Source organism: Acanthaster planci, linkage group LG09 (genome assembly GCF_054643075.1).
Source record: "Acanthaster planci isolate LZ-2023a linkage group LG09, COTS_SCS, whole genome shotgun sequence".
Lineage (NCBI taxonomy): Eukaryota > Metazoa > Echinodermata > Asteroidea > Valvatida > Acanthasteridae > Acanthaster > Acanthaster planci.
The window spans coordinates 2,530,057-2,555,867 of record NC_141785.1 but is presented as its reverse complement, the minus strand read 5'-3'; the positions used below and the strand labels follow the sequence as shown (position 1 = coordinate 2,555,867).

The 25,811-nt window shown below is 40.6% G+C and overlaps 1 protein-coding gene across 1 annotated transcript in view; it reads right to left on the bottom strand.

Annotated features, from left to right (window-relative positions):
* LOC110983249 (uncharacterized) overlaps positions 1-25,811 on the bottom strand; it is a 53,309-nt gene that overhangs the window by 11,644 nt on the left and 15,854 nt on the right. Inside the window, exons 9-25 of the mRNA XM_022242363.2 lie at positions 23,795-23,907; positions 22,805-22,963; positions 21,503-21,787; positions 19,195-20,067; positions 18,403-18,585; positions 17,108-17,257; positions 14,174-14,307; positions 12,474-12,659; positions 11,272-11,476; positions 10,141-10,355; positions 8,648-8,809; positions 6,831-7,175; positions 5,822-6,020; positions 4,751-4,950; positions 1,958-2,858; positions 1,108-1,286; positions 80-191 (exon numbers count right to left, since the gene is read on the bottom strand). Coding sequence (XP_022098055.2) covers positions 80-191; positions 1,108-1,286; positions 1,958-2,858; positions 4,751-4,950; positions 5,822-6,020; positions 6,831-7,175; positions 8,648-8,809; positions 10,141-10,355; positions 11,272-11,476; positions 12,474-12,659; positions 14,174-14,307; positions 17,108-17,257; positions 18,403-18,585; positions 19,195-20,067; positions 21,503-21,787; positions 22,805-22,963; positions 23,795-23,907 — 4,601 coding nt within the window. The remainder of the gene's footprint in view (positions 1-79; positions 192-1,107; positions 1,287-1,957; positions 2,859-4,750; positions 4,951-5,821; positions 6,021-6,830; positions 7,176-8,647; positions 8,810-10,140; positions 10,356-11,271; positions 11,477-12,473; positions 12,660-14,173; positions 14,308-17,107; positions 17,258-18,402; positions 18,586-19,194; positions 20,068-21,502; positions 21,788-22,804; positions 22,964-23,794; positions 23,908-25,811) is intronic.

Sequence of the window (25,811 nt, the reverse complement as noted above, 5' to 3'; positions counted from 1 at the left end):
CACTCCACTCCATTCCCAAGATAAGCACTCCATCTGCAACACGGCAAATGTCCCTCCATGTTCAAAATTTCTTTCTTACCAACTTGAGTGTCTATTGAGGCTCCTTCACTGACCATGATGGGGCTAAGGCTCATGTCTAATGGGGCCTCGTCTACATCAAAGACAACAACACGTAACTGGCCCGTGACCACCTGTGCAACAACAAAAGAATGAAATCATGAATGAACTGCACTGTGGCATGGCACTTTTCTCATGGAAAAGGGGCTCTTGAAAATGATTACATACATACAAATTGGACTATTGGCTTGCATTTATTAAAGGAGCAGGCAGGTTGGTTTTGTGGAACTAAATTCAATTTCTCCGTCATCCACAGCAGGTGACCTCTGTATCGATAAAGCCGATGACCATGCTAATGTTATCACTGGTCATAAGCATTGTTAGAACCATCGTAAAGAACTATTGTTCCGTGATGGTGGTTCCATACAAAGCCAACGTAATGTTTTCTGCCATTTAAAAGGGGCCACCAGAAATGTCTAGTGAAACATTGCTGAATTTGTCAATAAACATAAACATTTATCAAAATGTCAGGGATGGGGGGCAATGACACCCACAAACACTGAGCATCCCCAGGGCATATTCTATCGTCACCACAAAATGAGAGGAAAGATGGAATTTTTGAAAACTGAAACATTGGTATTTATGACTTCAACCAAAACAGAGCTTTCCAATGATATATAACACGTAGGGTAAAAGTTGGGTGACAATGTGAAATTGTTCCAGCAGCTTTGTGTCTTAGTATCCAAAATTGTTTCAACATTTCTGACAAGGCATGAATAATGCTATCGTCAAAATTGATAAGAAAATTATGTTTACAAATATCTGATCCTGCAAAAAGTTCAGAATTAAATAGATGGGTTACTCTTTCAAAAGTTCAGAATCAAATAGATGGGTTACTCTTTCCAAAATATTGTAAAAGCAAAAAAACTCCCCTTCAATTTTGAATTTGAACAGTCGATAATAAAATTTGAAGAGTGTGACTTTACGCTCATTACGTTGTGGTGGGTTGCATATGTAGTTGTGGACTTGAATATAAGCAATAACACTCACCAGGTTGGGAGTGTCTCTGTAACTGGCCTTAACATACAACATGTACTCTCTCTGTGTCTCATGGTCCAAGGCACCGCTCACCAGTATGTACTGGCCAATTTCAGGGATGACAAAGGGGACATTACCAGCCTCACGCTTGGACCTGGCATGTAGCCTGAGTGCAGCCCTTTTTCTGCGTCCTGTGAGGGGAAATTTCAACCACAGTTTCAAACCAAAATTTAAAAAACCCCAAATAACTGACAAAAGCAACTGGTTTCAGCTATGGTCTTGCCCAATAGTCTCATCTTAGAGGTCATCCATATAGTATATGTGCAAAATAAGGGAAGGGGGGTTGTGACATTAAGTATACCTTGCGTTTGGGCAATTAACGCTGATTGACAAACTTCTTCTGGAAAACTTTTCCAGTTTGCCAAGTTTACTACCAAATATGGAACTGTGTAGGTGTGAACAAAGCTAGAAAACACAGACATTGAATAGTAAATTCACAAAGATAAGATTTAATAAATGAGACAATTCAGATTATCGCAGTGCTGTAATAAAATAAATATTTAGGACAAAAGAACTCAGCTGTATAATTTGCCCTCAAAAATATATTTTTACAAACAGGTGTTAATCTGAAGTCTTAATTTAGTTTGGTTTATTTATTTTTATCTCGCTTGCATTTATCATCCAATGTCTATGTTTGTTCACAAAGAGTTCAAGTTTTGGTAGTGAGCTTGGTACATGAAAACTACTCAGCAACAACATCTGTGGCCATCCTACAAAGTCAATTTGCAGTGAAAGCTTAAATGAATGAAAAAAGACTGAATAACCATGAACTCTCAAAATAGCCTGTGTGGTATACTCTTACCAAGTCTATTGAGTCTGTTGTACTCATTTTCTGAGATCAATGACGACACAAGAGCTGACTGATCTGACGCTGGGGTTCCATCAGCTGCAATAACCGTGACATAGGCTACGATGCCAATGCCATCCTGGGCATCCTCCCTAATAGTTGCTATTGGCAAGGTGATGACGTGTCCTTGGAAGTTGCTCAAGTTGGGTGGATTGACGTTGGTGGTGGTGTCATCATCCGCGGCATTAGTGAACACGATGCCTGTGGGTCTCTCTGGTCCATCCAGGACATCGATGACAAACGTCTTCTCGATGGTGTTCTGTGGAAGGGAGTCGCGGCAGCTTATCCTGATCGAGTGAGATGATGCTGTTTCAAAGTCCAACCCTTCGGAGTAAGCCACTTGGAGCTGAATCTCACCTCCAAAGTTGACAATATCGAAACGACCACCAGCATCATCGAGCAATGTGCAGTAAAACCGCTGGTCACTGTCACTGGGATCCTGGACCTGGATGTTTCCAACAACGGTTCCCACTACTGAGCCTTCCAGGACTGAGGACCCTGTCAGCTGGATGTCCGTAGGGGATAAGTTCACCCCCAGCACTGATATTGTGAATGTCTGTACATGAATAAGCAGGGTTACCCCATTCAGGTCTCTCACAACAAATGTCACCTGGACTGAGTGTTCATGTAATGTCCCATTAGCAACGGCTAGCTTGTTACCACTGGTGATTTGCAGGGCACCCCCAGGGGTCTGTGTTTGGATATTAAATTGGTGTTGCTGCGCACGGTCCTCATCAATGGCATCTAGAGTGGCTATTACCATCCCAGACGGTGAGTCAGCTGAGAGGGTGCTGATTTGGGTCATTACGATTCCAGTGGGGGGATCATTACCATCCAAGACAGTCACAGTTACACCCTAGGGAAACAGCAAAAGGGGATATTTTAAAATAAAACAAAAAGAGGAATTGGGTAAGGCACATTTACCTCTTAACCTTAACTCAACAATTCCTATATATTTCTTTAAAAAAGAATTTTTTCCAAAACGTTTTGCAATGAATTCACTGACTATAGTAATACACTATGCTGGGACAGGAATGCTCTTTTCATTCATGGGGTTCTTTTAAAAACAAAATAACTAAAATTACAATGGCTGTATTTGAACAAAGTCATCTTAAGAAGTCAGCATTATTTTTTTCACACTGGCTTTGATCCATTTTTGCAATTAATGTAAATGGTTGACTGGAGATCAGACCTTTAATTAACCAGAGCACAGACATTGCATTTAATGTTTCTGACAATACTCTTTGCTGTTAGTATATTTGATTTCTTCCTTTGTGCTTACCCATGACATTGTTATAGGTTTAGATAAGCATGCACAATATGTGGTTAAAAAAAGTAAATGATATTGGGTTACAACCCAACGTAAGGAACCCAACGTAAGGAACCCAATTAGTTATACACGGTACTCGCTGCCACATCTGATTCGAACCAGCCAGCCAACACCGACAAGCTCGTTGGTCGAGTGGTTATTGACATCTACACTAGTAAGCAGGAGGTCCTGGGTTCGAGTCCCATCCGAGTAAGCTTGTGGTTTTTCACAAGCCTTCGGGAGCACACACTGAGTATGCATTGTTAAAAAAAAAACACACGTCGGGCAGGGCAAAAATCCAAAATTAATTTACATCTCCCTGGCGCAAATCGATCTTTGAAATAGAACTCAACAGGGTCAAAGGTCATGTAAAATTGACATTTGCAACAGACATTTGAACTGCAGTAAGCAAAGGATATCCCCACACACACACACACGTGGCCATCATTTCACATAACTTTTATACCGAACTTGAGCCAATTTGGCCCGACAACTTTCTGAACTGTGAACAATAGCATCAACTTTCCTTCACATCATAAGCCATGATCCCTTGCACTGCATGGTGGGATACTTCCCCTAGTAACCAGCACAGGGCAGAAGTAATCCAATGTGCTGGATATGCCATGCTGCAGTGTACTCCTCAGGAAAATAGAATGCTCCATGGATCACTCCTAGGAGGCTATTTTACTACAACACTCACAAAAGTCAATATTTGCATCATAGAGGTTTTGCATTGCTGGCATCATCATAGTGTCTCACAGGCTGTTTTTGTTATTGCAATTTTGTTACAATGAAAACACAAAAGGTTTACTGCAACCTATCCCAGTGTTACAAAACTCCTGCCCTCTACAACACCCCTCCAACTGGTTCTACTTGACTTGCAATAACTGATTAATTTAATCTAACATCATAAGACAGTTATGTTATTTGAAAGACAGTTGTTGAAAACCTGGTGGCACTTTTCCAAACTACTTCTCCATGAAATGCCCCTGAACCCACCTCTGTATTGCTAGAACTTTGGAATGTGTGCCACACATACACCTGTATGCATTTACGCACAGGCTCAGTGGTCACCTTGGTTGCTATGGTATACTTCTTTTGGTCGTGAAAAGCAACATAGCAAAAATAGACGGTGCCATGTGACTTGCACTTAGCCAATCAAGATACAGAATTGGACATAATTTTTCATAGTTTCTCAAGAGCTTAATGTTGGTGGATGGCTCTAACAGGATTGGCATCAATTAAAAAGATTTTGAATTTACACAAGGGAGAGGAGTCTGTAAAACTGTTGAGAATTAAGAGCTGCATTTCGAAAGATACCATCTCAGTCTCGGGGGACAGAAGCCAATCGAGTCATTTTTTTAAAATTATGTTTCTATGAATTTTATTTTCTAAACGAATCTGCAATTTTTAATTAATCTTCTAGGTCTCATTCTAACCTCAGTAAAGGACAGCCCATCCGCATCTGTGGTGGTGATCTGTATATCATAGAAACGTCGTCTCTCATAATTCAACTGAATCTGAGCAATCAACATGTTGCCAACAATTTCAAAGGTGTCTCTGTCTGATACCGTGTAGAGGAATGTGGACTGGTCAACTGTATCCGGATCCAACGTGTTGAGATGGGCAATGACAGCACCTGTGAATGAGACGGGACTGCAGAACAATTATCACGGCTGGCCTTTAGACAGTGGTGTAACTAGATGTGAGTAGGTGGGCGGAGAGGCAGGAGAGAGTACCAAACACCCCGTTTGATACATTGCAATGCACACAATCTATGGAAAAGTTGCATGTCGGTTGCTTCCAGCGCCCTCTTGAAGAAATGTTAGCCCCCAGTGCCCTGCAGAAAGTTCACTCTAGTTACATCACTCACCATACAGGAACATGACCTGTGAAAAGGTGTGCTTCATAAAAGTGGATCTGATCAAAAAGGTAATTTCCAAGTACAACCTAATGATCCACACTGTACTCTTAAATCACAGCTTTGTAGTAATTGTGAAAGGCAATTTTAAAGACAAGTATTTCAGCTCTAATAACAAATATACATGTTCCCCATAATCTACTTGCATTTCAACTTGTATTGAGTCCATTCAAAAAGTTCGTTCAGACATTATCACAGCTAAATGCAAAACATCAACAAAATGTTATTCTCACTGTTTCATTTAATTATCAATTGAATTAAAATTTATTCAAAATTATTCACAAATCACTGAAAATCTTAAAACTGTGAAATTTTTACACAATTTCTGTAACTTCAAATCATTTTTGGTGAGGGTACTATAAAAAATAGATAGTAATGTTGCAAGCCACAGAAGGTATGAACAGGATGCAGAGCTGTTTATAAAAACTCTGGATGTGTTCCCCACCTGTATAGTGTTACAGGTTTTAATGACTGCATGCAACACCCCTGAACAAAAATATTGACAAATGGGCAGAATAGCTCAGTTGGCAGAGCCCCAGTAACTTGGAACAAACAATGAACAAGCAAGCACCAAGACCAGTCTACGTACCTGCTTCATTATTCTCCATTATCTCATAGACTCCAGTTGCAGATTGAATGTCATAAGGCTGCTCTGCGACATCCCTCACCGTAATTTCAAAGTGTCGGCTGACAGAAAGCGATCCGTCATCGCTACATTCCACAACAACAGTTGGCATCTTGCCACTAGCTGCAAAGATCTCATAATCAAGCCTCTGGCTCTGAAGCACCTGTTGGATGACAACGAGCAGAGCAACATGGTGTTCAAGTGACCGGGGTTACTCAAAGAAGGTCTCCCCTTGTCAACCAACAAGCCTTGCAGGGATTAGGATCTCTGCCAAACCTGTAATCCTATTTCTTGCTGACATAGAGAGATGGAAAGAGGTACTCCTGGAAGTATGCACAATACTTTGAATAACATAGTAAATTAAACAGAGTGGAATTCACTGTTAACCAATATTTCCTGTTAAGTCATCATGTCTAGCAAGTTTTGAATGCAGTTCCTCTATAATTGCAGAGGACTGGTAATGGTCGCTGTATATCTGCTCCTTCAATAAGGAGACATGCTTTTACTTAGAAACAACCCCTCTTTGGTGAGGAAACAACACATGAGCATAAAAATTTGTGCCCTTGTATTGCAAGCAGCACTGAGCTTGTGCAACCCAATTTGTCTTGAATTTGTGGTCTTGGTGTGTGCACCACGTGCCAACTTGAAATCTGCCCCATGAGCCTGTCTCCTCTGTGCCAATGAAGGGGTACATCTGGTAAGACAAGACAGCATGACACATCTAGACAGTTTAATGATACAGTGTCCTTCAAAATGTGACTTTTCAAGAACAGTATACCCTACTCCTTACATCTGTTCAAGCTACATATTTCATCTAAATATTCCAAATGGCAAACACCATGCAGTATTATTATCAACAACTTTGAAGGAAAGGACATGTTGACAGTTCATAAGCAGTTGATCACAGCAAGGATTAAAAAAACTTCATTCAAATAATTAGATTAAGCTTTGGCATCACAATTATTTATGTTACCTCTATGTCAAATCCATTTAGTCGAAACAGTCCCTGAGCACTGTCCTGCAATGAGCATATGAAATGCTGCTGTGTACGCGGAGTGTCCGGATCAATCACCGACAGAGTGCCGATGACCGTACCCTGGGCACGATTCTCATCAATTGCAGCTTGGCTGATTAGAATGTCTGTGGGAGCTTCGTTGATATTGAGGACCTGGATGATGTACTCTGGTGACTCAGAGACCTGAGCTAATGCATGAGGATCACGGGCAGCCAGAACTAGGGACAAGGAAGTCTCCATCTCAAAATCAACGGCTCGTCTTGTGACAACACGCTTGGAATTGAGGGTAGCTCCATCTTGCAACTAGGGCACAAATTCCACAAGGCAGTTCTATTTCATTCATTTTTTTTCCTTTATGTAATTAAGATTCATCATCTCACCTTAACCCTAAAACAGCAGGGGGGTCTGTCCCCTTAAGATTTTTTCTAATATCTCCCAAGGGCATTTTGGGCAGGAACTGAGCCTTGAGAAATTTTTAGAGTAACTCTTTGCGGTAATTTTGACACTAAATTTGTGAAAATTAAACTGACTGTTCTTGTGCAGCGCCCAATTTTCTGAGACAGATCAGCCACAAATGTATACTTTTTACACTGTGGTGCTTAATGCCCCAAGGCTTGTGTAGCCTTGAACTTCAAATGATCGTAACAACATAATGATGTCTGATTGGGTTCAAACTTCACTCTTGTAATCATGAGGAGTATCTTTACATGCATGCCAAAGTTTAAATGGGACATAAAAATGTCACGCTTTTGGACCTCAAATTTATTAAATGACCCACCAGCTACACACTGTCCCAAAATTAAAGAGAAACATCCAAATTTGGGAAAACAGCACATGCTTCATGGGAATCAGTGGCACCTTTGCAGGGCCTCCGATTTGTAAGTAGGCCCCTTTCTTTTGGTAGGCCCTAAGAGTAGTGTCTGCTGTGCTTGTTGGCTAATCTGGCCCTAGGTAAATGAAGTGCCTTTATCAAGATCATTGTTTAGAATGCACTTTTCTCATCTACTCCAAACTGATCTGAGCCACAAATAAAATGCATGAACCCATAAAAAAGTCTTGTGGTAACTGCCTCATGCATGACAATCTTGTACCCACCTAAGCAAAAATATAAATTGGCAGTTGATACTGAATTAGGCTTGTTGGAATTGAAGGGTAGCTGCAATCAATTTTTTTTAATACACACCTTCAAAATGCTCTTCAAAATGTCTTACTTAGCCTTATTTCACCTTTTGTTTCACTATTTCAAAGGGTATTTTACTGCCTTTTGGTTTTTATTCTCATGAGTATGTCCCTATTCATGAGAAAAACTGTGACGTCATCCCAGGAAGAAGCCTCAATGTTACACTCGTTTGTACACAACAAAGTCAAGCATGTTTTTATATTCTGCTGGACTCAGTTTTCTCGTCTTTGCTGATTTACTGTTGTTTAAGCGCCTAGCAATATGAAAGCATCAATTCCTTTCTCTGAAATGTTTTCGGTAAGTAAATCCTGGGTTCACAACTTGAGCAGAATAGCCTATGCATGAACTATGTCTTCCCTAGATGACTTCACAGCAACAGCGCCCACAGTTGTTGAGGGAAACATGGATTAAGCGTTTTAATTGGTTTAAAAAAGTGCACTTTCAATGCATTTAACAAAATAGGAATGTAAAAGACTTTTCCTACACTGGAAAAGAATATATAGTTGAGAAAAAAAATTGAGTCTAAGAAAAATTCATTGCAGCTACACTTTAAAGTGTATGAGGTACAGTGATAAAGAAAAAAACTATGACATACATCAAAGGCACTGGAGGGATCATTTAATATCTGGAAGGTGACAGTATCTCCTTCATCTGGATCAATGGCTGAAACTATCCCTACCAGGGCACCCTGCTGATTCTCATGAACAGGGCTGTAGTGAAATGTCAAGCTACCAGGTGGTTCGTTCACATCCAATACCTGATGCAAAAAGGGGGGCAAAGTGAAAAGATATGAGTGTTAACATCATGACCGAGTTTGTGACATTCATCAAACTGTATGCAGGTCTGTCTACATTCTTCGTTAATGAATTGCATCCACTCCATTCAATGGCAAGCAGTCAAATGTAAAATGATTCAGACTTCATTCCTATCATCTAACATTTATAAGAGCTTCACAATAGACCTGACACATATCGACATGCATCACACTTTGTTCAGGGGGGACAATGGATTGTGTCCCACATCACTGCCTTTAGGAAAGTGCACCTGTATACAAAGCCTGGCATCATGCCTAAAATTTGAACTGAAATTTTTGAACGACAAAAATGAGCCTTGTTTCAATACTGTAGACAATGGAGAGGTTTTGTATACCTATTGTTGTTTCTGTAGCCATTCTTGGTCATTGCTTTATGTTGGTCCAAAATGGAAGCCTCTAAAGAAAGCATCATATTACAAAGCTAATCTTGCTTCAAACACGAAAATGACAAATGCATTCCCTGTCACTAAGGGGGGGGGGGGCTGCAGGGACATTCATCCTTTTTAACTAAGTAATGTATAACAGACTAAATGGGATAGGCGTTAACAGTTGACACAATTTGCCAAATCCTTTACACTGACATGCAGCACGCCAGTTATGAATGTGCACAATTTTTGTCCTTACAACTCGGTCTAAACTTTCTTGACTTCCCTAACCAAAGAAACAGTCCCCTGAATGTGGTGAAGGCCTACCCCACAGACTGGCACCATAGCTGTGGAGATTACCAGACGTAGAACAATAGTTACTGTGAGGACTAATATGTTATGGTGATAAGTTTATGTCCTCCATACTGACTATCGTAACAACAGAAAGTGTTCCTCATAGCAGGACTAGCTGATGATATGTACAGCATTTCTCTCAACTAAATATGGCTATCCGCCATTCGTGGCTGAGCTCAGCTTTTGTATGTATACTGGGATTGATCTTTTATTAATCAAATCATACATAATTCAGTCACTTTGCGGCTAGAAGCTTGTCAAAATCAACAATTATTTCAGAGTTTCAAAATGAAGTAGCAAGTGGCATATTCATTAAGTGCATACGTATTGCAATTAGCTAGTTTCCCATACTTTCCCAACACCACAGAAGCTAATGATCTGTAACTGTGTATGTTTGCAGGCAAAAATTACTCTCTGGGTATAAGCACTCAAGTTTTGCAAATGTTTCCTCACCTATCCTCTATAACCCCTTATGACAACAAAGGAACTTTCTGCACAAATAATTTTTCCCAGTATAAAGCACGTCAGTAAAAATCTCCCTGGACTTATTTTTACCGTTATGAGGAATGTCTTGACAGCACTATTTTCACCCGTCTCAGCTCTGATAATGACGTAGTGCATAGATGCCTCTTCAAAGTCCAGCGGTTGGGTCGTCCTGAGCTCTGGCGGATTCCCTCCTACCCCCGGCTGGATTGAGAACAGCCGGGAGGCCCCGCCCACAATGGTAAAATTGAACAGACTGGTTGGCACGATTTCGGCACTCAGTTTTCCTAAAATGAGTTTGCAAAATATTGGACAAAACTTTCATCATTGCCTCGTCATGTGCTGAGTATGCATGAAAATAGACATCTGGTTGCAAGTGATCTCAAATACCTGCTTTAGAGATAGAAAATATGTCCAATTTGCACAAAACACGACCACCACTGCAATGAAAAGCCCAACAGTTTTTTTTAACCAGATCACAGACAGTGGACTGTCAGGACAGACATGGAGTCAGAATTACTTTTTCAAATATAGTTTTAATAGTGTTCATTTACTGGTAATTTATGTTCTGTGTGAAAATCCCATATTGGCATGAGACCATGAGAGTGAGCTGACAAGCATGGGTCTCATTCTCAATGTGTAGGAGTTGGCAGCCCTGCAATGTGTCAGTGCGTCATGTCAAATCCATTCTACCAAGAGCCCTTTTATCAAGGTGTCACTGTAGGTCCATGTGTTTGAAAAACAGTATGTTTTCTGAGTGTGGCATCGTTTGAGTGTAGAGATTATGTACAGTAGCCATCTTCCCAGTCAGTGCTTTTGTTATGGGGGACATGCACAAATGGTCTACTCAAGTGTATCCCTACAGAACAAAAACACTGACCACAAAGATGGCTGCTGTGCATTATTATGCACATTTAACACCAACTGGCTCCCTCCATCATCTGCTGCCATATGGGGATTCATGATCATTGCTCATCTATTTTTTGAGGAGTTATGTGAGAATACCAGGCAAATGAAAATTATGTGAGAATACCAGGCAAATGAAAATCCACTTCAAATATTACACACAGCATAGCTTTGGATTTTCTGTCCACTTCTACAGTAAGAAAGCTTTTGATGAGGCAAAAACGGTAATGTAAGTAAAGATTTACATCACAAATTGCCCTTATCTATTAGCAAAGAAGTTAGAATTGAGAAACGTACCGACAAGGGTGTTGGCAGGTTGCTGCTCACTGATGCTAGAATGACTTAAGGAAATGTTGATGGCTGAACCACTCCCTCCACTGGCACTATCACGGTACACAGTGATGACAAATGTGGCAGGTGTCATGAGTTCGGCAGCACCATCTGAACACTGGACTTCAATGGCAAACTGGTTACCTGCCAACGCACTCAGATCCTGCTGGACCTAATCATGGTCGAAGAAAAGGGAACCAGTAAAAAACTTTTAGGATGGAAAAAGACACTAAGACACGTACAAGTGATAACCTGTTCACTAGGTACATATTCATGCAAAATGCTGAACAAGAGCGAAGTACATGCAGAACTGTTCTCAAACCTGAAACCAACGTGTCATTTTAAAACTTTTTTTGCATACCCAATATCCAATGGTACGTTGTTTCTGAATGCTGACAATGTTTGTACGAGTGAACATGGCCATGACCTCATATCACAGCAGTATAATATTACAACAATACTCCTGTTGAATTGCTTTAACTTAATAGGGAGCAACCCAAATCTTTGAATGCTTTTGGACGCTTGCTTTTAGTATTAAGAGAAATGCTGTCTGTGTTTTCCAAGCCAGAAAGAGCTATTTCTTGTAAAGAACAAGAAAATGCAATTTCTCACTAGAAACCCAGACTGTGTTGTCATAAAAACGTCCGCAGTTATGCAGCTTGCCCAGGTTGACTTTGGTGAACACAACAACAATTGAACTACAAGAGCCTGGCTGATGAAATACTCATGAAATGCCTTCATTTGACACTGACTTGACCAAATGTAAAATGCTCATCCACTTAAAGAGTTTGCTACTAGAAGCCTGTTTCCTTGTGTTGCTTGTAATTTGCATGGACCAAAACATCAGATTAGAGTAACAGCCATAAAATCATTTTGACAAATTAGAATACAATTTGGCCCCAAAGCAAAGTTGAAGCTTGAGGTCACTGTAATAGCAAATTGATTCTTTTCTGCGATGCATGAGACACAATCCCAGGCTAAAAGAGCTACCACTTCACCCAGGGGCACATGTCCTGCCTGCTCCAGGTCAGTGGAAGAAAATTGTTGGGGCTTGTCTACGGCAAGGAATTAACTAGGGTTGATATCTTGAATGTTCCAAGATATGCAATGTACATTCCCCAATGTTCCACAGTCCTAATGTTTCCATTGCAAAATCAAGGTAACCTTACCCGTAATTCATTGCCAACAATGGCAAACATGTTTTCTGTGTTATTAACCAGGCTGAAGGTGTGTGTGTCTGTAGCGTCTTCATCAATACATTGTAGCACCGCTGCACTTTGTCCAATGGCAGTGCTGGCCCCAACAAAGGTTCTTGAGATCTCCACTCTGGTTGGTGGGTCATTCTCATTGATTATCTAAATAGATGAATATTCATAATGAAAAAAGAATGATTAGTATGTCTTTAGAAGGAAACCAATTCTCATAGTTGTGTGCTGCACATGTAGACCAGAACTTGGTCTCAGCGGAATATAAAAATTAACCCAACTTTTATGCTTAATATTTCCCCAAAAGCCATGCAAAACTCTACATATATGTAACTTTTATCCCTCTATCAAATTTTTTCAAAGTCATCGGATAATGAGCTTTACAATGAGTACATTACAAAACAGCTGCCAAACATCATGATTAGCATCTAACCAATATCGGTTATCCAATACACTCATTTAACACTTTTTTTGTTCAGAATTACCACTCTAGCAGCATGTGAAAAGCCTTTGGGTGCCTTATTGGGTATAAATATTGTAACATCTCTCTTGGGGGTAGGGAGTCGTTATCATAAAGACTGAGAGTAATTGGACTGACTTATACACACACTACTGTTTTATTCCGAAGAATCATTTATATCTTCTCCATGTTTACAATGAGCAACTGCTACTAGTGTGGCTGGATACTACTCGAATACTGCTCGTCCAAATCTGAGCCATTTATTTGGGAGTGATAGAAAGGTTGTTCATATCGGAGCTATACACTCAAGAATGGTCAGGGAGTTGTTTCTCCAAAGCTGCCCGCTCGGGAATGATCTATGCTGACCGCTGGAGCTGGTGGGCTTATTTTGACATTTGGGGCCACGTCTTAGCCAATGGGAGCACTGGATTGGGGTGGTTATGAATAATTCATACATGTAGAAAGTCTATGGAAGAAAAGTCTACGGGGATTTTGTACACTTGGTCTTCGCTGACTTAGTTTCTGGAGAGCGATAAGGTCCGAGAAGTTTGGGAGCGGGAGGGTGGAAGGCTGTTTGTGGGTGAGCTATGGGGGACTTGGTCAACGATGGAAAGGAAAGGGTGAGCCTTTCTCGGTACATTGGGTTGTGTACAACATTTAGTCTCTGGATGGCTAGGAAATCTACACGTAATTCTTACTGGGTAAAACTGAGGGTGAGCAGAGGTAATTGACCTCGCTGTGCAGTGACTGGACACAGGCTTTCGGTGTGTGGTTTTGCGGGACACATACGGTATGAGTTGGGGGTCTGTGTGGGTCGAATGTACACGTTATATGTACGACTGAAAGTAGGATCGACTCTGAGGAGGATTTGGGGGAAAATGACAAAGTTGAAAGTGTGCTTCGGAGTTGCGGTTCATGGGCATGCTGCAGCATAGAGCAACGGGGTCGCGCGTGGAATGCAATGCGCTGTGTACGATCCGTATAATTTACATGTAGATGGTCATTGCGTGCTCGCTGTGGGGTAAGTAGTGTGTGTAGTAGCGTGTTCACTATAGTCTACATGCATAAAGGGGAACAGTTAGTGGGAGCGTAACAATATAAAGATTATGCTGGCTTGTTTGCTAACATGATGGGCCTACTCTAAAACCCCTAGCTAATCCTGAAACAATGTTGTATGTATGATTATCAGCACAAGGAATGAGACCTTAACAGTGAATTGTGATGTAGAGGTTAATCTCCCGGGATCTTCTGCCACTACGAAAACGGAGTGCACTTCACCAACCAGCGGAGACTCAAAGTTCAGGCCTTGTTGCCCTACTTTCAGGGCACCGCTCTGATCTGAAATGAAAGAGATAATGGGAGACACTCAATTATCTGTGATCCAGGTTGGATATATTGAGTGCAAGTGCAAATACGTATAGGATCCAATCACAAGGTGTCCATACATCACATGACCACACACTTTCCCTGATATGGGCCATAATAGTAAGGAAAGCATTTGGTTGGCAAGTGTTCATTCTATTTTGCTAACTGGACAAGGAGGCTTATTTCACATTTCACAATGGTGAATTCTTATTCAAATTGCATAAATGCCACCATTTGGGCTTAGTGTGGTTGTCAATGTTGTCTCGTGCAGTATTGGGGGCTGGCTCCATGTGCATTACTGTGTGTGGCTACGTGGTCTTTGCCTACCAATGGTGGACACAGGTCAGGTCACATGGTCAGTTAGAGTGACCGGTACATCAAACTCTATGAATACAGCAGAAGCAGTGGCTACATAAGTCAGCATTTAACATCCAATGAACTTGGTCAAATCACTACCAAAAAAATCACTGTAACCAACAATGGTTCACCTTGCACGAAATTAAGAAACAAGGTTAAGAATGATATTGAGAATACATGTTGCAAATGTGCCCTAAGGTTACATTTCAAAGAGTCAACTATAGTGAACTTGAACAATCCTATGTTCAAGTGAGGCGTAATCAAATTACGGTGCACTATACTATGTGCAAAACTTTCAATGCTTTGGTACTTATCACCAGTGTGGCTGAGACGGATTTGGAGAAACTCAATGTAGCTCATAATGCACAGTGTCACATACACACGTCCATGCTTTAAATCACATTGCCATGTGGCAATCAGTCATGTTTGAACCGCTGTTGTAACCGACTCTTTTTTTTTCACAAGGCAAGTTGCAAGTGATTTTTTTCTCCAAGTCAAGTCACAAATCTGTTTGTCCCAAGGTTAAGTCCAGTCACAAATAAATTCTCCCAAGTCAAGTTCCAAATTAACTCATACACAGATTTCCACACTTTTTTGGACATCCTTTGTTGACGATTAACCAACACGTGTGCTGCTTTGCAAAATAACTTTGGCTTCAATTTTTAAGCTTAATGAGCTCATTTCTTGTGGTAAACCATCAGTTCAATAAAAACAGACAGTTTTTGGATTTTACAAGGAAAGTCATAGCTACATGTATGTGAACATTTCTTCTTGCACATTATTCATTTCAACAAAAGTTGAGAGTCAACAAATCAAATTTGTTCGATTCAAGTCACAAGTCATTTTCTCCCAAGTCGAGTCAAGCCTTGAGTATTACAAAAGCTGTGTCCAAGTCGGAGTCAACAATTCAAGGCATCAACTCTAAGATTCACTCAGATTTAGGAAATGTTTCATTTAACATACATGAATGGCAATTCAAAAGTGTAATACAATAACTGTGAAAAACAAAACGTTAAGGAGATATTCAGTGAAGGGTACTTGAATTTTTTTTCACAATTTTCCCCAAATTACAAATATAATGAAAGATATTTATGATGACCTGACTTGAAAAAGGTCAAGTAAGAGTCATGTGGTTTACACTGTAATTCTGAAGGTAAATTATTTATTTTTCTTTACATGCATATTAATTTCATGGATTTAGATACACGATTTCAAGGTTTTGGGCTGTATCGTTGACTTTTATGTCTGAAAGGTGGCTCTGGTAAGGCACCTCTTATGCCATAATGACCCAAAGACTCATCATGTAACATATGATTTTAGTCTACATAATCGACACTTACTTGCGGATGCATGTTTATGATATCTGTGCACATGCAAAGATTATGAAGGATGACACCTGCTTGGTCTCCGAATGTTGAATAATTAGCATACACAAGGGCTTTTGGTGGAAAGCTCAACAATGTAAAGGAAAATATGTCACAAACAACTCAATCCCATGGGTGGTTGCATCTACCGTAGTAGACTATGGCCTGAAGTCAGTTCGTATTTGTGTACTTGTCATTATTTGTCATGCAGAAAAGCACATTTCTCAGGTCTGAAAACTCTTGGACAAGCTTTCCACAGAAGAGTGCATTAAACTGGTCAGCGCTGATCCAGTTGCCACACAAAGTATGCATACCATGGTCAGCTATCAACCAGTCAGCAGCCTTTAGCAAAATTCAGATACAATTTACATGTTGTTTTAGAGCTGCAGGCTATATTGAATAACTGGTGGCTCTAAGACTAGTACACACATATGGACTGGCAATGAGGTCACTAGTGCACAACTATGTCCCCAAGGGACTGTGAGTGACCAGAAGAAGGTCCTTTTTCCTGAGGCCGAGGGAAATACATGTATCGGACTCTCTTCTGGTCACTCACAGGCCCGATGGGGCATGGGCGTGCACTAATGGCCAAATTTGGCCAGTCCATATGTGTTTTATAACACACCTATTGTCATTCAAAGTAGACGTCGCCATTTTTCATTTTAATAAGAGCCATAGCAATCCCCAGAGGGTGCTATAACCAGTGAAAAATTTTCAAGACTAGTTCCTGACCGGGCCCTAGCCTCTGGAATTGATGAGAATGCAATGTCTAGGCACGTGTCGGGTCATGCTGATGCCAAATTTATATACATGTACTAGCCTATATTAGTGAACCACACATGACCATGTTTCAGCCAACCAGGAAAAAGAACCAGGAAGAGGTGTGTTATAATATGCATCTAACATTTATGAATCTTGAAATAGTGTATATGTACATTAAACACTGCAGTTATGATGACATGCTATCCACCATAAGTTCAAATACATCAGACCGACATGCTTCCTGAAAGAGACCCTCAGAGGTTAACAAACAAAATTTTCTTCCCACTCACCAAGCACAAAGATGTTGCCGCTATCTATGATCTGAAGGGACACAGTGTCAAAATCTGGATCAGTGACTACTGCTGTGGCAATGAGTGTGTCTGGTGCAGTGTTCTCTGTCACGCAGGCATGGATACTAACGCCAGTGATAGATTCCTCCTCTGGGATGACATCACAAACACCAACATCACAATACATAACATTTGAAATGCATTAATTAAACATGGGTGTTAATCTTACTAAGGTTGACTCAAATCAAATATTCCAATACATATCAGACCTTCCATTTGCTCAAACATTCAAATATTCGGTTCCATCAAATTCCCACAAAAGCAGAACAAAACGTGTATCTTTGTGTGAAGGTCTTGATCACTGAATTCCAGTACAAGGGCTTGTCTCTTTATTAAGGAGAATGGGAGAACAACTGATGTTCAGTCCTAAATGGGGATATGTTTCCTTACTGAAAAAAAGTAAAATAAAAGCAAAACAAATGAGAACAGGAAGTAAGAGCAGTATTTTGGCCTAACTTTTGGGCATGTGTATAAGTTTCATGTTTATTCCTGAAACCTTGAAAAGCAATGCTGGAAAATAATTTTGTAATCAGAATATTTTTTATTTCATTGATTTTCACCGATGAATATCAATTTCAACAATTAATATATTTTGCCTGTAGCTCTAAATCCCAGAGGGAATGAGGGGATATACTCAAGCCTCCATAACTAGTCAAGCAATAGAAAAACATTGCATTCAGTTTGCAGCTACACAAGGCAAAACAGCACACCACAGTTTACTAGCATTCTTTTGTATCAGGTAAACTTATGCAAATTAGGAATACTTTTAGCCAATAGTGTTACACATTTAAGATGCTAAAAACTCATGAGACCCAACTGATACAACATAAAAACATTGACATTTTTAAAAGCAACATAGTTAAGTCTGAAACTGTATACAAATGTAACAATGTTGCAACTGCAATTTTGCACATGCAGTGCAGTAGCACGCAATTGCCGATACCATTTCCCTAGTTTTTGACATTTCAAGAAGAAATTCAATTTACATGAATATTTAATTACAAATTATGGATTGGACGGTACACTTCTGGGCAGTTTGAGATATTTTTATTTGCACAGCATACTCTATCAACTGTTGAAGGAATTTTCCACAAATTCTGTTTGGGAAAGTGACCAACTTCAATCTTCCCAAACGTTTACTTTCATGTTGCATGAAGAGTGTTGTCACTTTGTGGACTGTAGTATATCAGTGAAAGGGGACTGATTACAAGGATTAAATGAACTGGAAAACAAACCTGGTGTACACCTTGCAGTCACCTGCCAATTAATATCATTTGGGGGCTCGTTGACATTTTGAACGCTGATGGAGAACATCTCTATGTAGGATTGGTTGCCTGTATCAGTGGCTTGTATGGCAACAGTGATGCCAGTTGGATAGTCAGTGTAACTCAGGTCGGCACTCACCGCTAAAGCATTACCTGAAACATGACAAATCATATGGTCTCAAGCAGGAAAAGTTCTATGTCAGAACCAGTCAGCACACAGCGCACTACATAACTCTAATGACTGGTGAATGAGTCTCACATCAGTTCATTCTCTCTTGCAAAAAAAGCAGAGTGTCTTTCCAGAGACGTTTTCTCATGGCCATATATGTTAATCCCAGGCGACAACTGAATAATTTTAAAATGTCCAAGAAATACTGATAAACATGGCCACTTCAGCAGGAAATTAACAAAATGCACATGCATGTTAGTGCACTGCTCACTGTGGAGCGGATGCAAGTGATGGCGTTATTTGCCAAAATACTTCCAGTATCACCATACAGGTTTGAAAGCACAGCATTGTTCCAATTGGACAAACTGAAGTCCTTGTAATATCGTAACAATAGTAGTCTCCTGTGAACATTCTCGGACTGTTTACATCAAGACCACAGTAACTTCAAGAAACACTGATTTTCTGGCTATTCCACTGAACTTGAGTTTTTTTACCAACTAAATGTCACAGTGGAAACATTTCTCAAGTACAGAGGAGATCTTGTGGTAGGTATATGCTCCATGAAGGAATTAACGAACCCCTTTCTAACTTACCATGCACAGCAAACAGGGACCCTCCTGTGACAATGCTCAGCTGGTGGGTGTCACCTTGGTCAGGGTCCTCCACTGTCAATGTCCCCACAATGGTATTGACAGCAATGTGCTCTTGGACAGTGGATGAGGACAGCAAAATGCCAAATGGCGGGTCATTGACATCTGTCACACTGATGGTAAACATGTGCTGGATAGTCAAACCGGCAGAGTCCGTGGAGGTAATATTCAGGGGTATGGAAGGGTTGATCTCATGGTCAAAACAAGAGGTCTCAGCGACAGTGAGGTCTGAGTTGGAAATGGAGAAACAGCTGCTGAGTGGACCCTGCAGGGTGTAGGTGTGGCTGTCACCCCTGTCCTCGTCATTTGTTGTCAGAACACCAATGACCGTCCCTACAGCTGTGGCGCTGTCAGGACTGGTCTCCGGTATTGCTGTAGCTGATAAACGCACGGCAGTTGGGGCGTCATTTTCATCTTGGACCATGATGGCAAACGTCATGACATTTGACAACCTGGGGCTGCCACTGTCCTCCACTTGGACCACAACAGAGTAGGTATTTACATGCTCAAAATTCAAGGAGCCAGCCACGAGGAGTTGATCGCCCTGGATATCAAACTTCCCATGACCACTTGACAGCAGTGAAAATGTCTGGTCTTGGCCCTGATCTGGGTCTGATGCCAAGATCGTGCCCACCTGGTCCCCCACAGCAGCATGTTCTCCGATTGTGTTAGAGGTCAGTGTAGGTTTCCGGGGTGTTTCATTCACATCCAGAATGGAAATGGACAGGTCAAAGGTCCCAGAAAGTGGAGGAGTTCCCGAATCAACAGAGGTCACATGGATGGTGTATGCTGGATCTGTCTCATAGTCAAATCCACCTGTGCAAACAGAAAACAGCAAACGGTGAGGCTCTAAATTTCTGGTAGCAAAAGCTAAAAATAGAGCAATGGAGCACTTAAAGATGGGTGTCTAAATCTTCTTGTCTTAGTACAATTACAACATTTGCTTCAAGCTAATTCAGACAAATTCTATTGTTATACCACAGTCATAGACAGTGAATTCGTAATAATTGCAAATTGATCATGTTACAAGCGCGCATGTATCATTCATGTGTCGCGCCCACTGGCAATGTTGACAGTCACAAAACTGATGGATAATGGTGATCTTTCCCAATGTTGGTGTACTGTGCCTACTGCATAATCTTGGGTACAGGGTTGGATAGCCACGGTGGTACTATGTGCTTATTACTGTGAGAGATGTGCACCGTGTTTGGGACATTGAAGTACTGTGTTTGTTCGCATGTGCTACTTTCTTCACTCTGACCATGACAGAGACCTGCAGGTACTAAACCTCTGTTCATGCATCCAGCTATGCTTATGGAACACAAGTACGCTCTGATCACTGTGTTTGCTGCGATCACCATTGCTGTTTATATAAAACTCTCATTCTGTTGTCTCGTCTTGTCTACTCATCGATCTTCTAAATACTTTTCAATGCAATTTGGTGTAAATGATGTCTTGAAATTCAACCAGTTGACAAAACCCCCAGTGCTTTATGAATCCCGGGTATCTCTGATAAACAAATTTGTTATAAATCCTAGATTTCTCCTGTCCCCCCCCTAAAAAACAAAGGTCAAGAAAAGGACATCGACCATGGTATAACAAAACAATTGTTGCCTGCTGTGACAGGGTCCATGGGTTTTGTAAAACCGTCCAGGGCAAACGGCACCCTCAGCTTCGCCTCTAGTGCCATCTGTCTCCTCGATTGTACAAAACACCTTGGACCCCTACACTGCAGACAACAATTGTTAATTGGCAGTAAAGTTGGGGACTAGGACACCACAGCAACACAACCAATGGGAGGATTGCCACTGTAATCAAGGTAAAAACCAGGAGTAAATTGTTTTGACTGTGGTCATTTTAAACTGACTGCAAATTGGACACAGCAGGGCCATTCCATGTCAATTAACATGATTAATGCATGAGGTTATGCAAATTAATCAAATATTAGTTATACAAATACATAAAAATCAGTTTTAGATGTTTCTTATACAAGCCAATCACCACACCAAATATTTTCCACTCTGTTGGAATGACCAAGCATTGTTACTGGCCAATGCTGTATTCTATCACACGTCCATCACAAGTCATTCTGTCTTAAGACAGCATGCAGGCTATTCAAACAAACTGAGATAATAGCATTCCTTTGTCGTTATTAACCCTGTTACTTATGACTGGCCTAGTGAAGGGACTTAACTGGACTTGTGAAGGGACTTGTGACGGACTGGAACACAACACAGTGGCACTTACATACCATGGGTTTTTAAAGTATCGCCCGATGTATCAATGTAGAACTTTCCTGATGGGTCTGATGTTAGTGTGTAAGTGTAGGACTGGTGGTTATCAGGATCTACAGTGTGCAGCATTCCCAGCACAGTTCCATTCACTGTATCCTCAGGGATACTGAAGGACGATGGAACAATTGCCAGCGGAGGGTCATTAACCCCTTCAGTGTCCTCTGTTGCGATACATTCTGCTGTGCTAACAGACCATACACCATTCTGTTGGCAAATGATGGTGGAGGAGCCAATTCGAGTTCCTAGAGTAAGACGGATAATAAAACAAAACCAATGGACCTTTATTCACAGGGAAGCCATATTTGTGCATGTTCCCAGAATCTAAACAGTTCAATGTAATCTGTTACATAGGGTGGTACCAGACTATTTTGGGTTCCATACCTTACTTTCATTTTTTTAAATGTGGCTTAAAACATTTTGATATAAATGATCACAAATTTTAAGTTCTTCATTAGCATAAATGAAATTAATTCACGTACACCTAAGTTTTTCTTCTGTGCTTTCATTTTTTTCTAAAATGCCAAAATGAAAAGTTTGCTTTTTCAATACGGGCAATTCACAATACCGTGCACCACAAAAAGGTTGTCATAGAGAGGGCATTTTTCAAGTTTACGGTCCACAAAAAAAAATGGCTGACTTGCCACGATTTCCAACCCAGACCAAAAACAGTGGAACAATTCAAGATCCCCGTGAGCAGTGCAGCCAGCACAAAGAGCTCTTGTTGTCCGTTTTCCCACTTGTTGCTAAAAAGGGCTCTCTACGGCAACAACTTGGTGGCACAGTATGGCATTGTGAATCGGCGAATCGCCAAACTTAGTATGGTTCTGTAACTCTCTGTAACTCCCATGACCCTTTTAAATCTCAACAAGGATAACAATGGGTTGCCCATTCCTGGCTAGTCCCTTGGATTTTTCCCAGGACATTTGCAGGGATCTTTTCCCACCCAAGAAGAGGGATGAGTGAATCCTGAGTAGGACCATTTACTGCATTCACTCTTACAAGCTAGTTAACCACAGTTACGTTGTAGGGACTACGCATGAATTAAATGAAAGCTATTGTGAAGACCCAAAATGTTGTGCAGACACATCAGAGTCCTCACAATCCAATCCAATGATCTTCCAACAACAGGTGCTGTTCGCTCAACATGGTGCCAATGAGGCACTGCAGACAGTACCAATGTATGAAATGTCATGATCACCCGTGAATTGAGAGGGAATCAAATACTACACACAAAGAGACCAGTACAGAATCCTTCTAACCTTGAATGCAGGACAGACTGCATCTACTGCCGTAGGTTGTGCCAGTGCAGGACATGTTGAAGCCATCTATACTGCCAGGTTGACCACAGTCGATGGCTATACAAGACTGACCATCCCCAACTGGTTGGAAGCCATCATTGCACAGGCAAACAAAAGACCCTGTGGACGAAAAGACGGCAGAATTTCACTTGGAATCTGCTCTGCGTGGGAACAAGAGAGTTTTCTACACAGTAGCAATGATCCATTGGTGGGAACTCACTGCATATGCCAATGGTTCACCGGTTTGGTGTGGGATGCACCAATTTGTGTGCGCCGAATGCATGCATGTACGAGCCCAGCTGGCTTAAAAAAGATCCCCCCAGTCTGTCTCTTCTTTTGCCAGAGAGAGCTTGAACTTTAACTCAGAGCCAACAAGGACAGATTGAACAAACTCCTTCAGGATGGGGCTTAGTAAGGGTAAGGGTCAGGGTTTGGGGGTGGGGAGGGTTGGATGCCGGATGTTCGAGCTTTGAAGTTTGGGGCTTTGGTTTTGAATTTGAAGGTTGAAGGTTTGGTTTGGATTTCAATTTGTTTTTGTCTTAACAACTCACTCATACAAGCACCACAGCATTCATCATTTCTTTTCAACGCTAAATTTATAATGGAAATCTCATTTGTCGACTGTATATGTATGTGTATCAAGCAGACAATCTCATGAGGTAACTGTGGCCAACTTTGTTTTCTTAGACCTAGTTTAAACATGCTTCACCACTGAGTATTAAAACCTTTAGTGCAGAGCATATTTTTAACACTTTCACCCGTCACACTAACGGGACAATTTTGAGACACTTCTTTGGCGGCAAATAAAGTTGTTCCACATGAACAATCCACTGCTGTCTACGTCATTCTGTGCATGTACGCTAACAATTGTAAACTGCTGATGCAGGACCAGTATATGCTTCCCACCAGACATCTGAAGGTACATTCTTCTCAGATATATCCGAGTCTTACCAATGATATTGACACAATTTTGTTGGCATGCATGTAGACTATCCTCGCACTCATTGACATCAGAGCATGATACACCATCTCCATCAAGAACAAAGCCATCATGACAACTGCAACTACAAGGCAAAAACAATAAAACAATTAAACAATACATTGCTTTGTGACAAAGCACAGGTGAATGTACAACTTGTAACGAGACACATAAAAAGCTCATTTTTCAAAACTTGAAATCTGGCCAAACAACAAGTGCAACGGCACCACCAATTTGAAACTGAAAGCTAAATTACATGAAGATCAGATTAAATCTCGACATCACACTCACTGTGCAAGAGAGATCACTTCATTTTCACCAAATCAAGTTCATTATTTCATACATATCTTAACATTCATGTGTGATGGCAAAATGAACCTGATAGGGTCAACTTTAGACATCTTGTAGAGGGCTGCAAATGATTTTCTCTTCCCAAGAAGAGATGCAAAGAGCAAAATACCAAAATGGATAGTATTCAAACATGTCAAAAGATGGCAAAATGCCAACGTCCTCATATTTCACTGAAATCTTTCAACATGGCAGATGTGCTTTAACCCCAACAGTTCTTGGCCAAATTTCGTGTCACTGCTTACCGCAAGCGAAAAATTGGCGCTCACCGTAGCAGAACATTCTGAGCTTACAGCGAATGTATTTCACGGGTTAGCGAGGAATTTTGGCCTGTGCACATGCGTACATCTTGTAACTGAGGATTATGCGCTTTAAAGGTGAGCGCAGAATTTTTCTGCTAGCATGGTTAGCGCAGAATGAAGATCGTAAGCGCGAAATTCTGCAGTAGGCAGCGCCATGAAATTGGGCCCTTATCCCTCACAGTCAAATATAAATCTACATAAACTGTAGGTGGGGTCAGAGTTAATGCCTTTCACTTTTCCGGCACAAGCATAAAGCTGGAATTTATAAAAGGAAATAATGCATACATACACAGAGTTTTTCCAACATCTTCATCACATGCCACACAGTTTGCTAAAATCCCTTAATAAAAGACATACATACTTATTTTTTTATATAAATTAAATTGTTATTTTTTTTTTTTTAGCTAATTTAACACAACATGTAGAACATAAGATAGAGTCAACGTTATGTTCTACATGTTGTGTTAAACTAGCTAAAAAAATGAGAGATTACCCTTTTATAAGATTCTTTTGAATATACAGATGAACTTCTGACCTCTGATGAAAGGGAACCAGTGGCAGTGGAGAACAAAAGCATACTGATGGGGAGAGGAAAACCTACCCGTTTGCTACCAAAATATCTTTTATCCCATACCAGGATGCAAACTAACAAAGTCATGATGTATTACATAAAGCCTGATTGTGTGCATTCTGTGGGATATGTCAACACACTGCACAGTACAATACTTGCCAAACTGCAGACACAATCACATCGTGCAATTCAATGAAATTCCAGGGAAAATGAGACTGGTTGTGCCAAGCAATACCAGTCTCCCTGGTTTGTCAGTGACGTGGTTTATCAGCGGGCTGTCCATAGAGTCAGGGTTCATTTATTTTATTCATTTCATGTTATTTTCCCAGAATTGTTCTCCCTGAGGGCCCTTGATTAAAGTTGTAAAAAATAAAATGCGTGCATGGGTGATTCCAGAAATTAGGGGTCCAAAAGTGTGACATTTTCACGTCCCTGTTACATCTGACCTTTGTTATTTGACATGGAAATATCACCGGAATTTATTTCAAACTGATGCAATTCGTTTGGCAGGTAATTTGCATTAATTCATCACACATGGAAATTAGAAAATGTGTTCTGAACTTACAAAATCATATGTCAGATGTGACAAGGAAACAAAAAAATGGACCTTACTTTCTGGAGTTACCCACGTAATGAAATGGGCTCATAAACATGCTAGTTTAAAAGTACATGTGACATCAAAACGTGATATAAAAACTAAGAATTACGTTACAATATGGGTTTAAAAATATGAACCCACTTACGTAAACCATAGTTTGATAACAAATA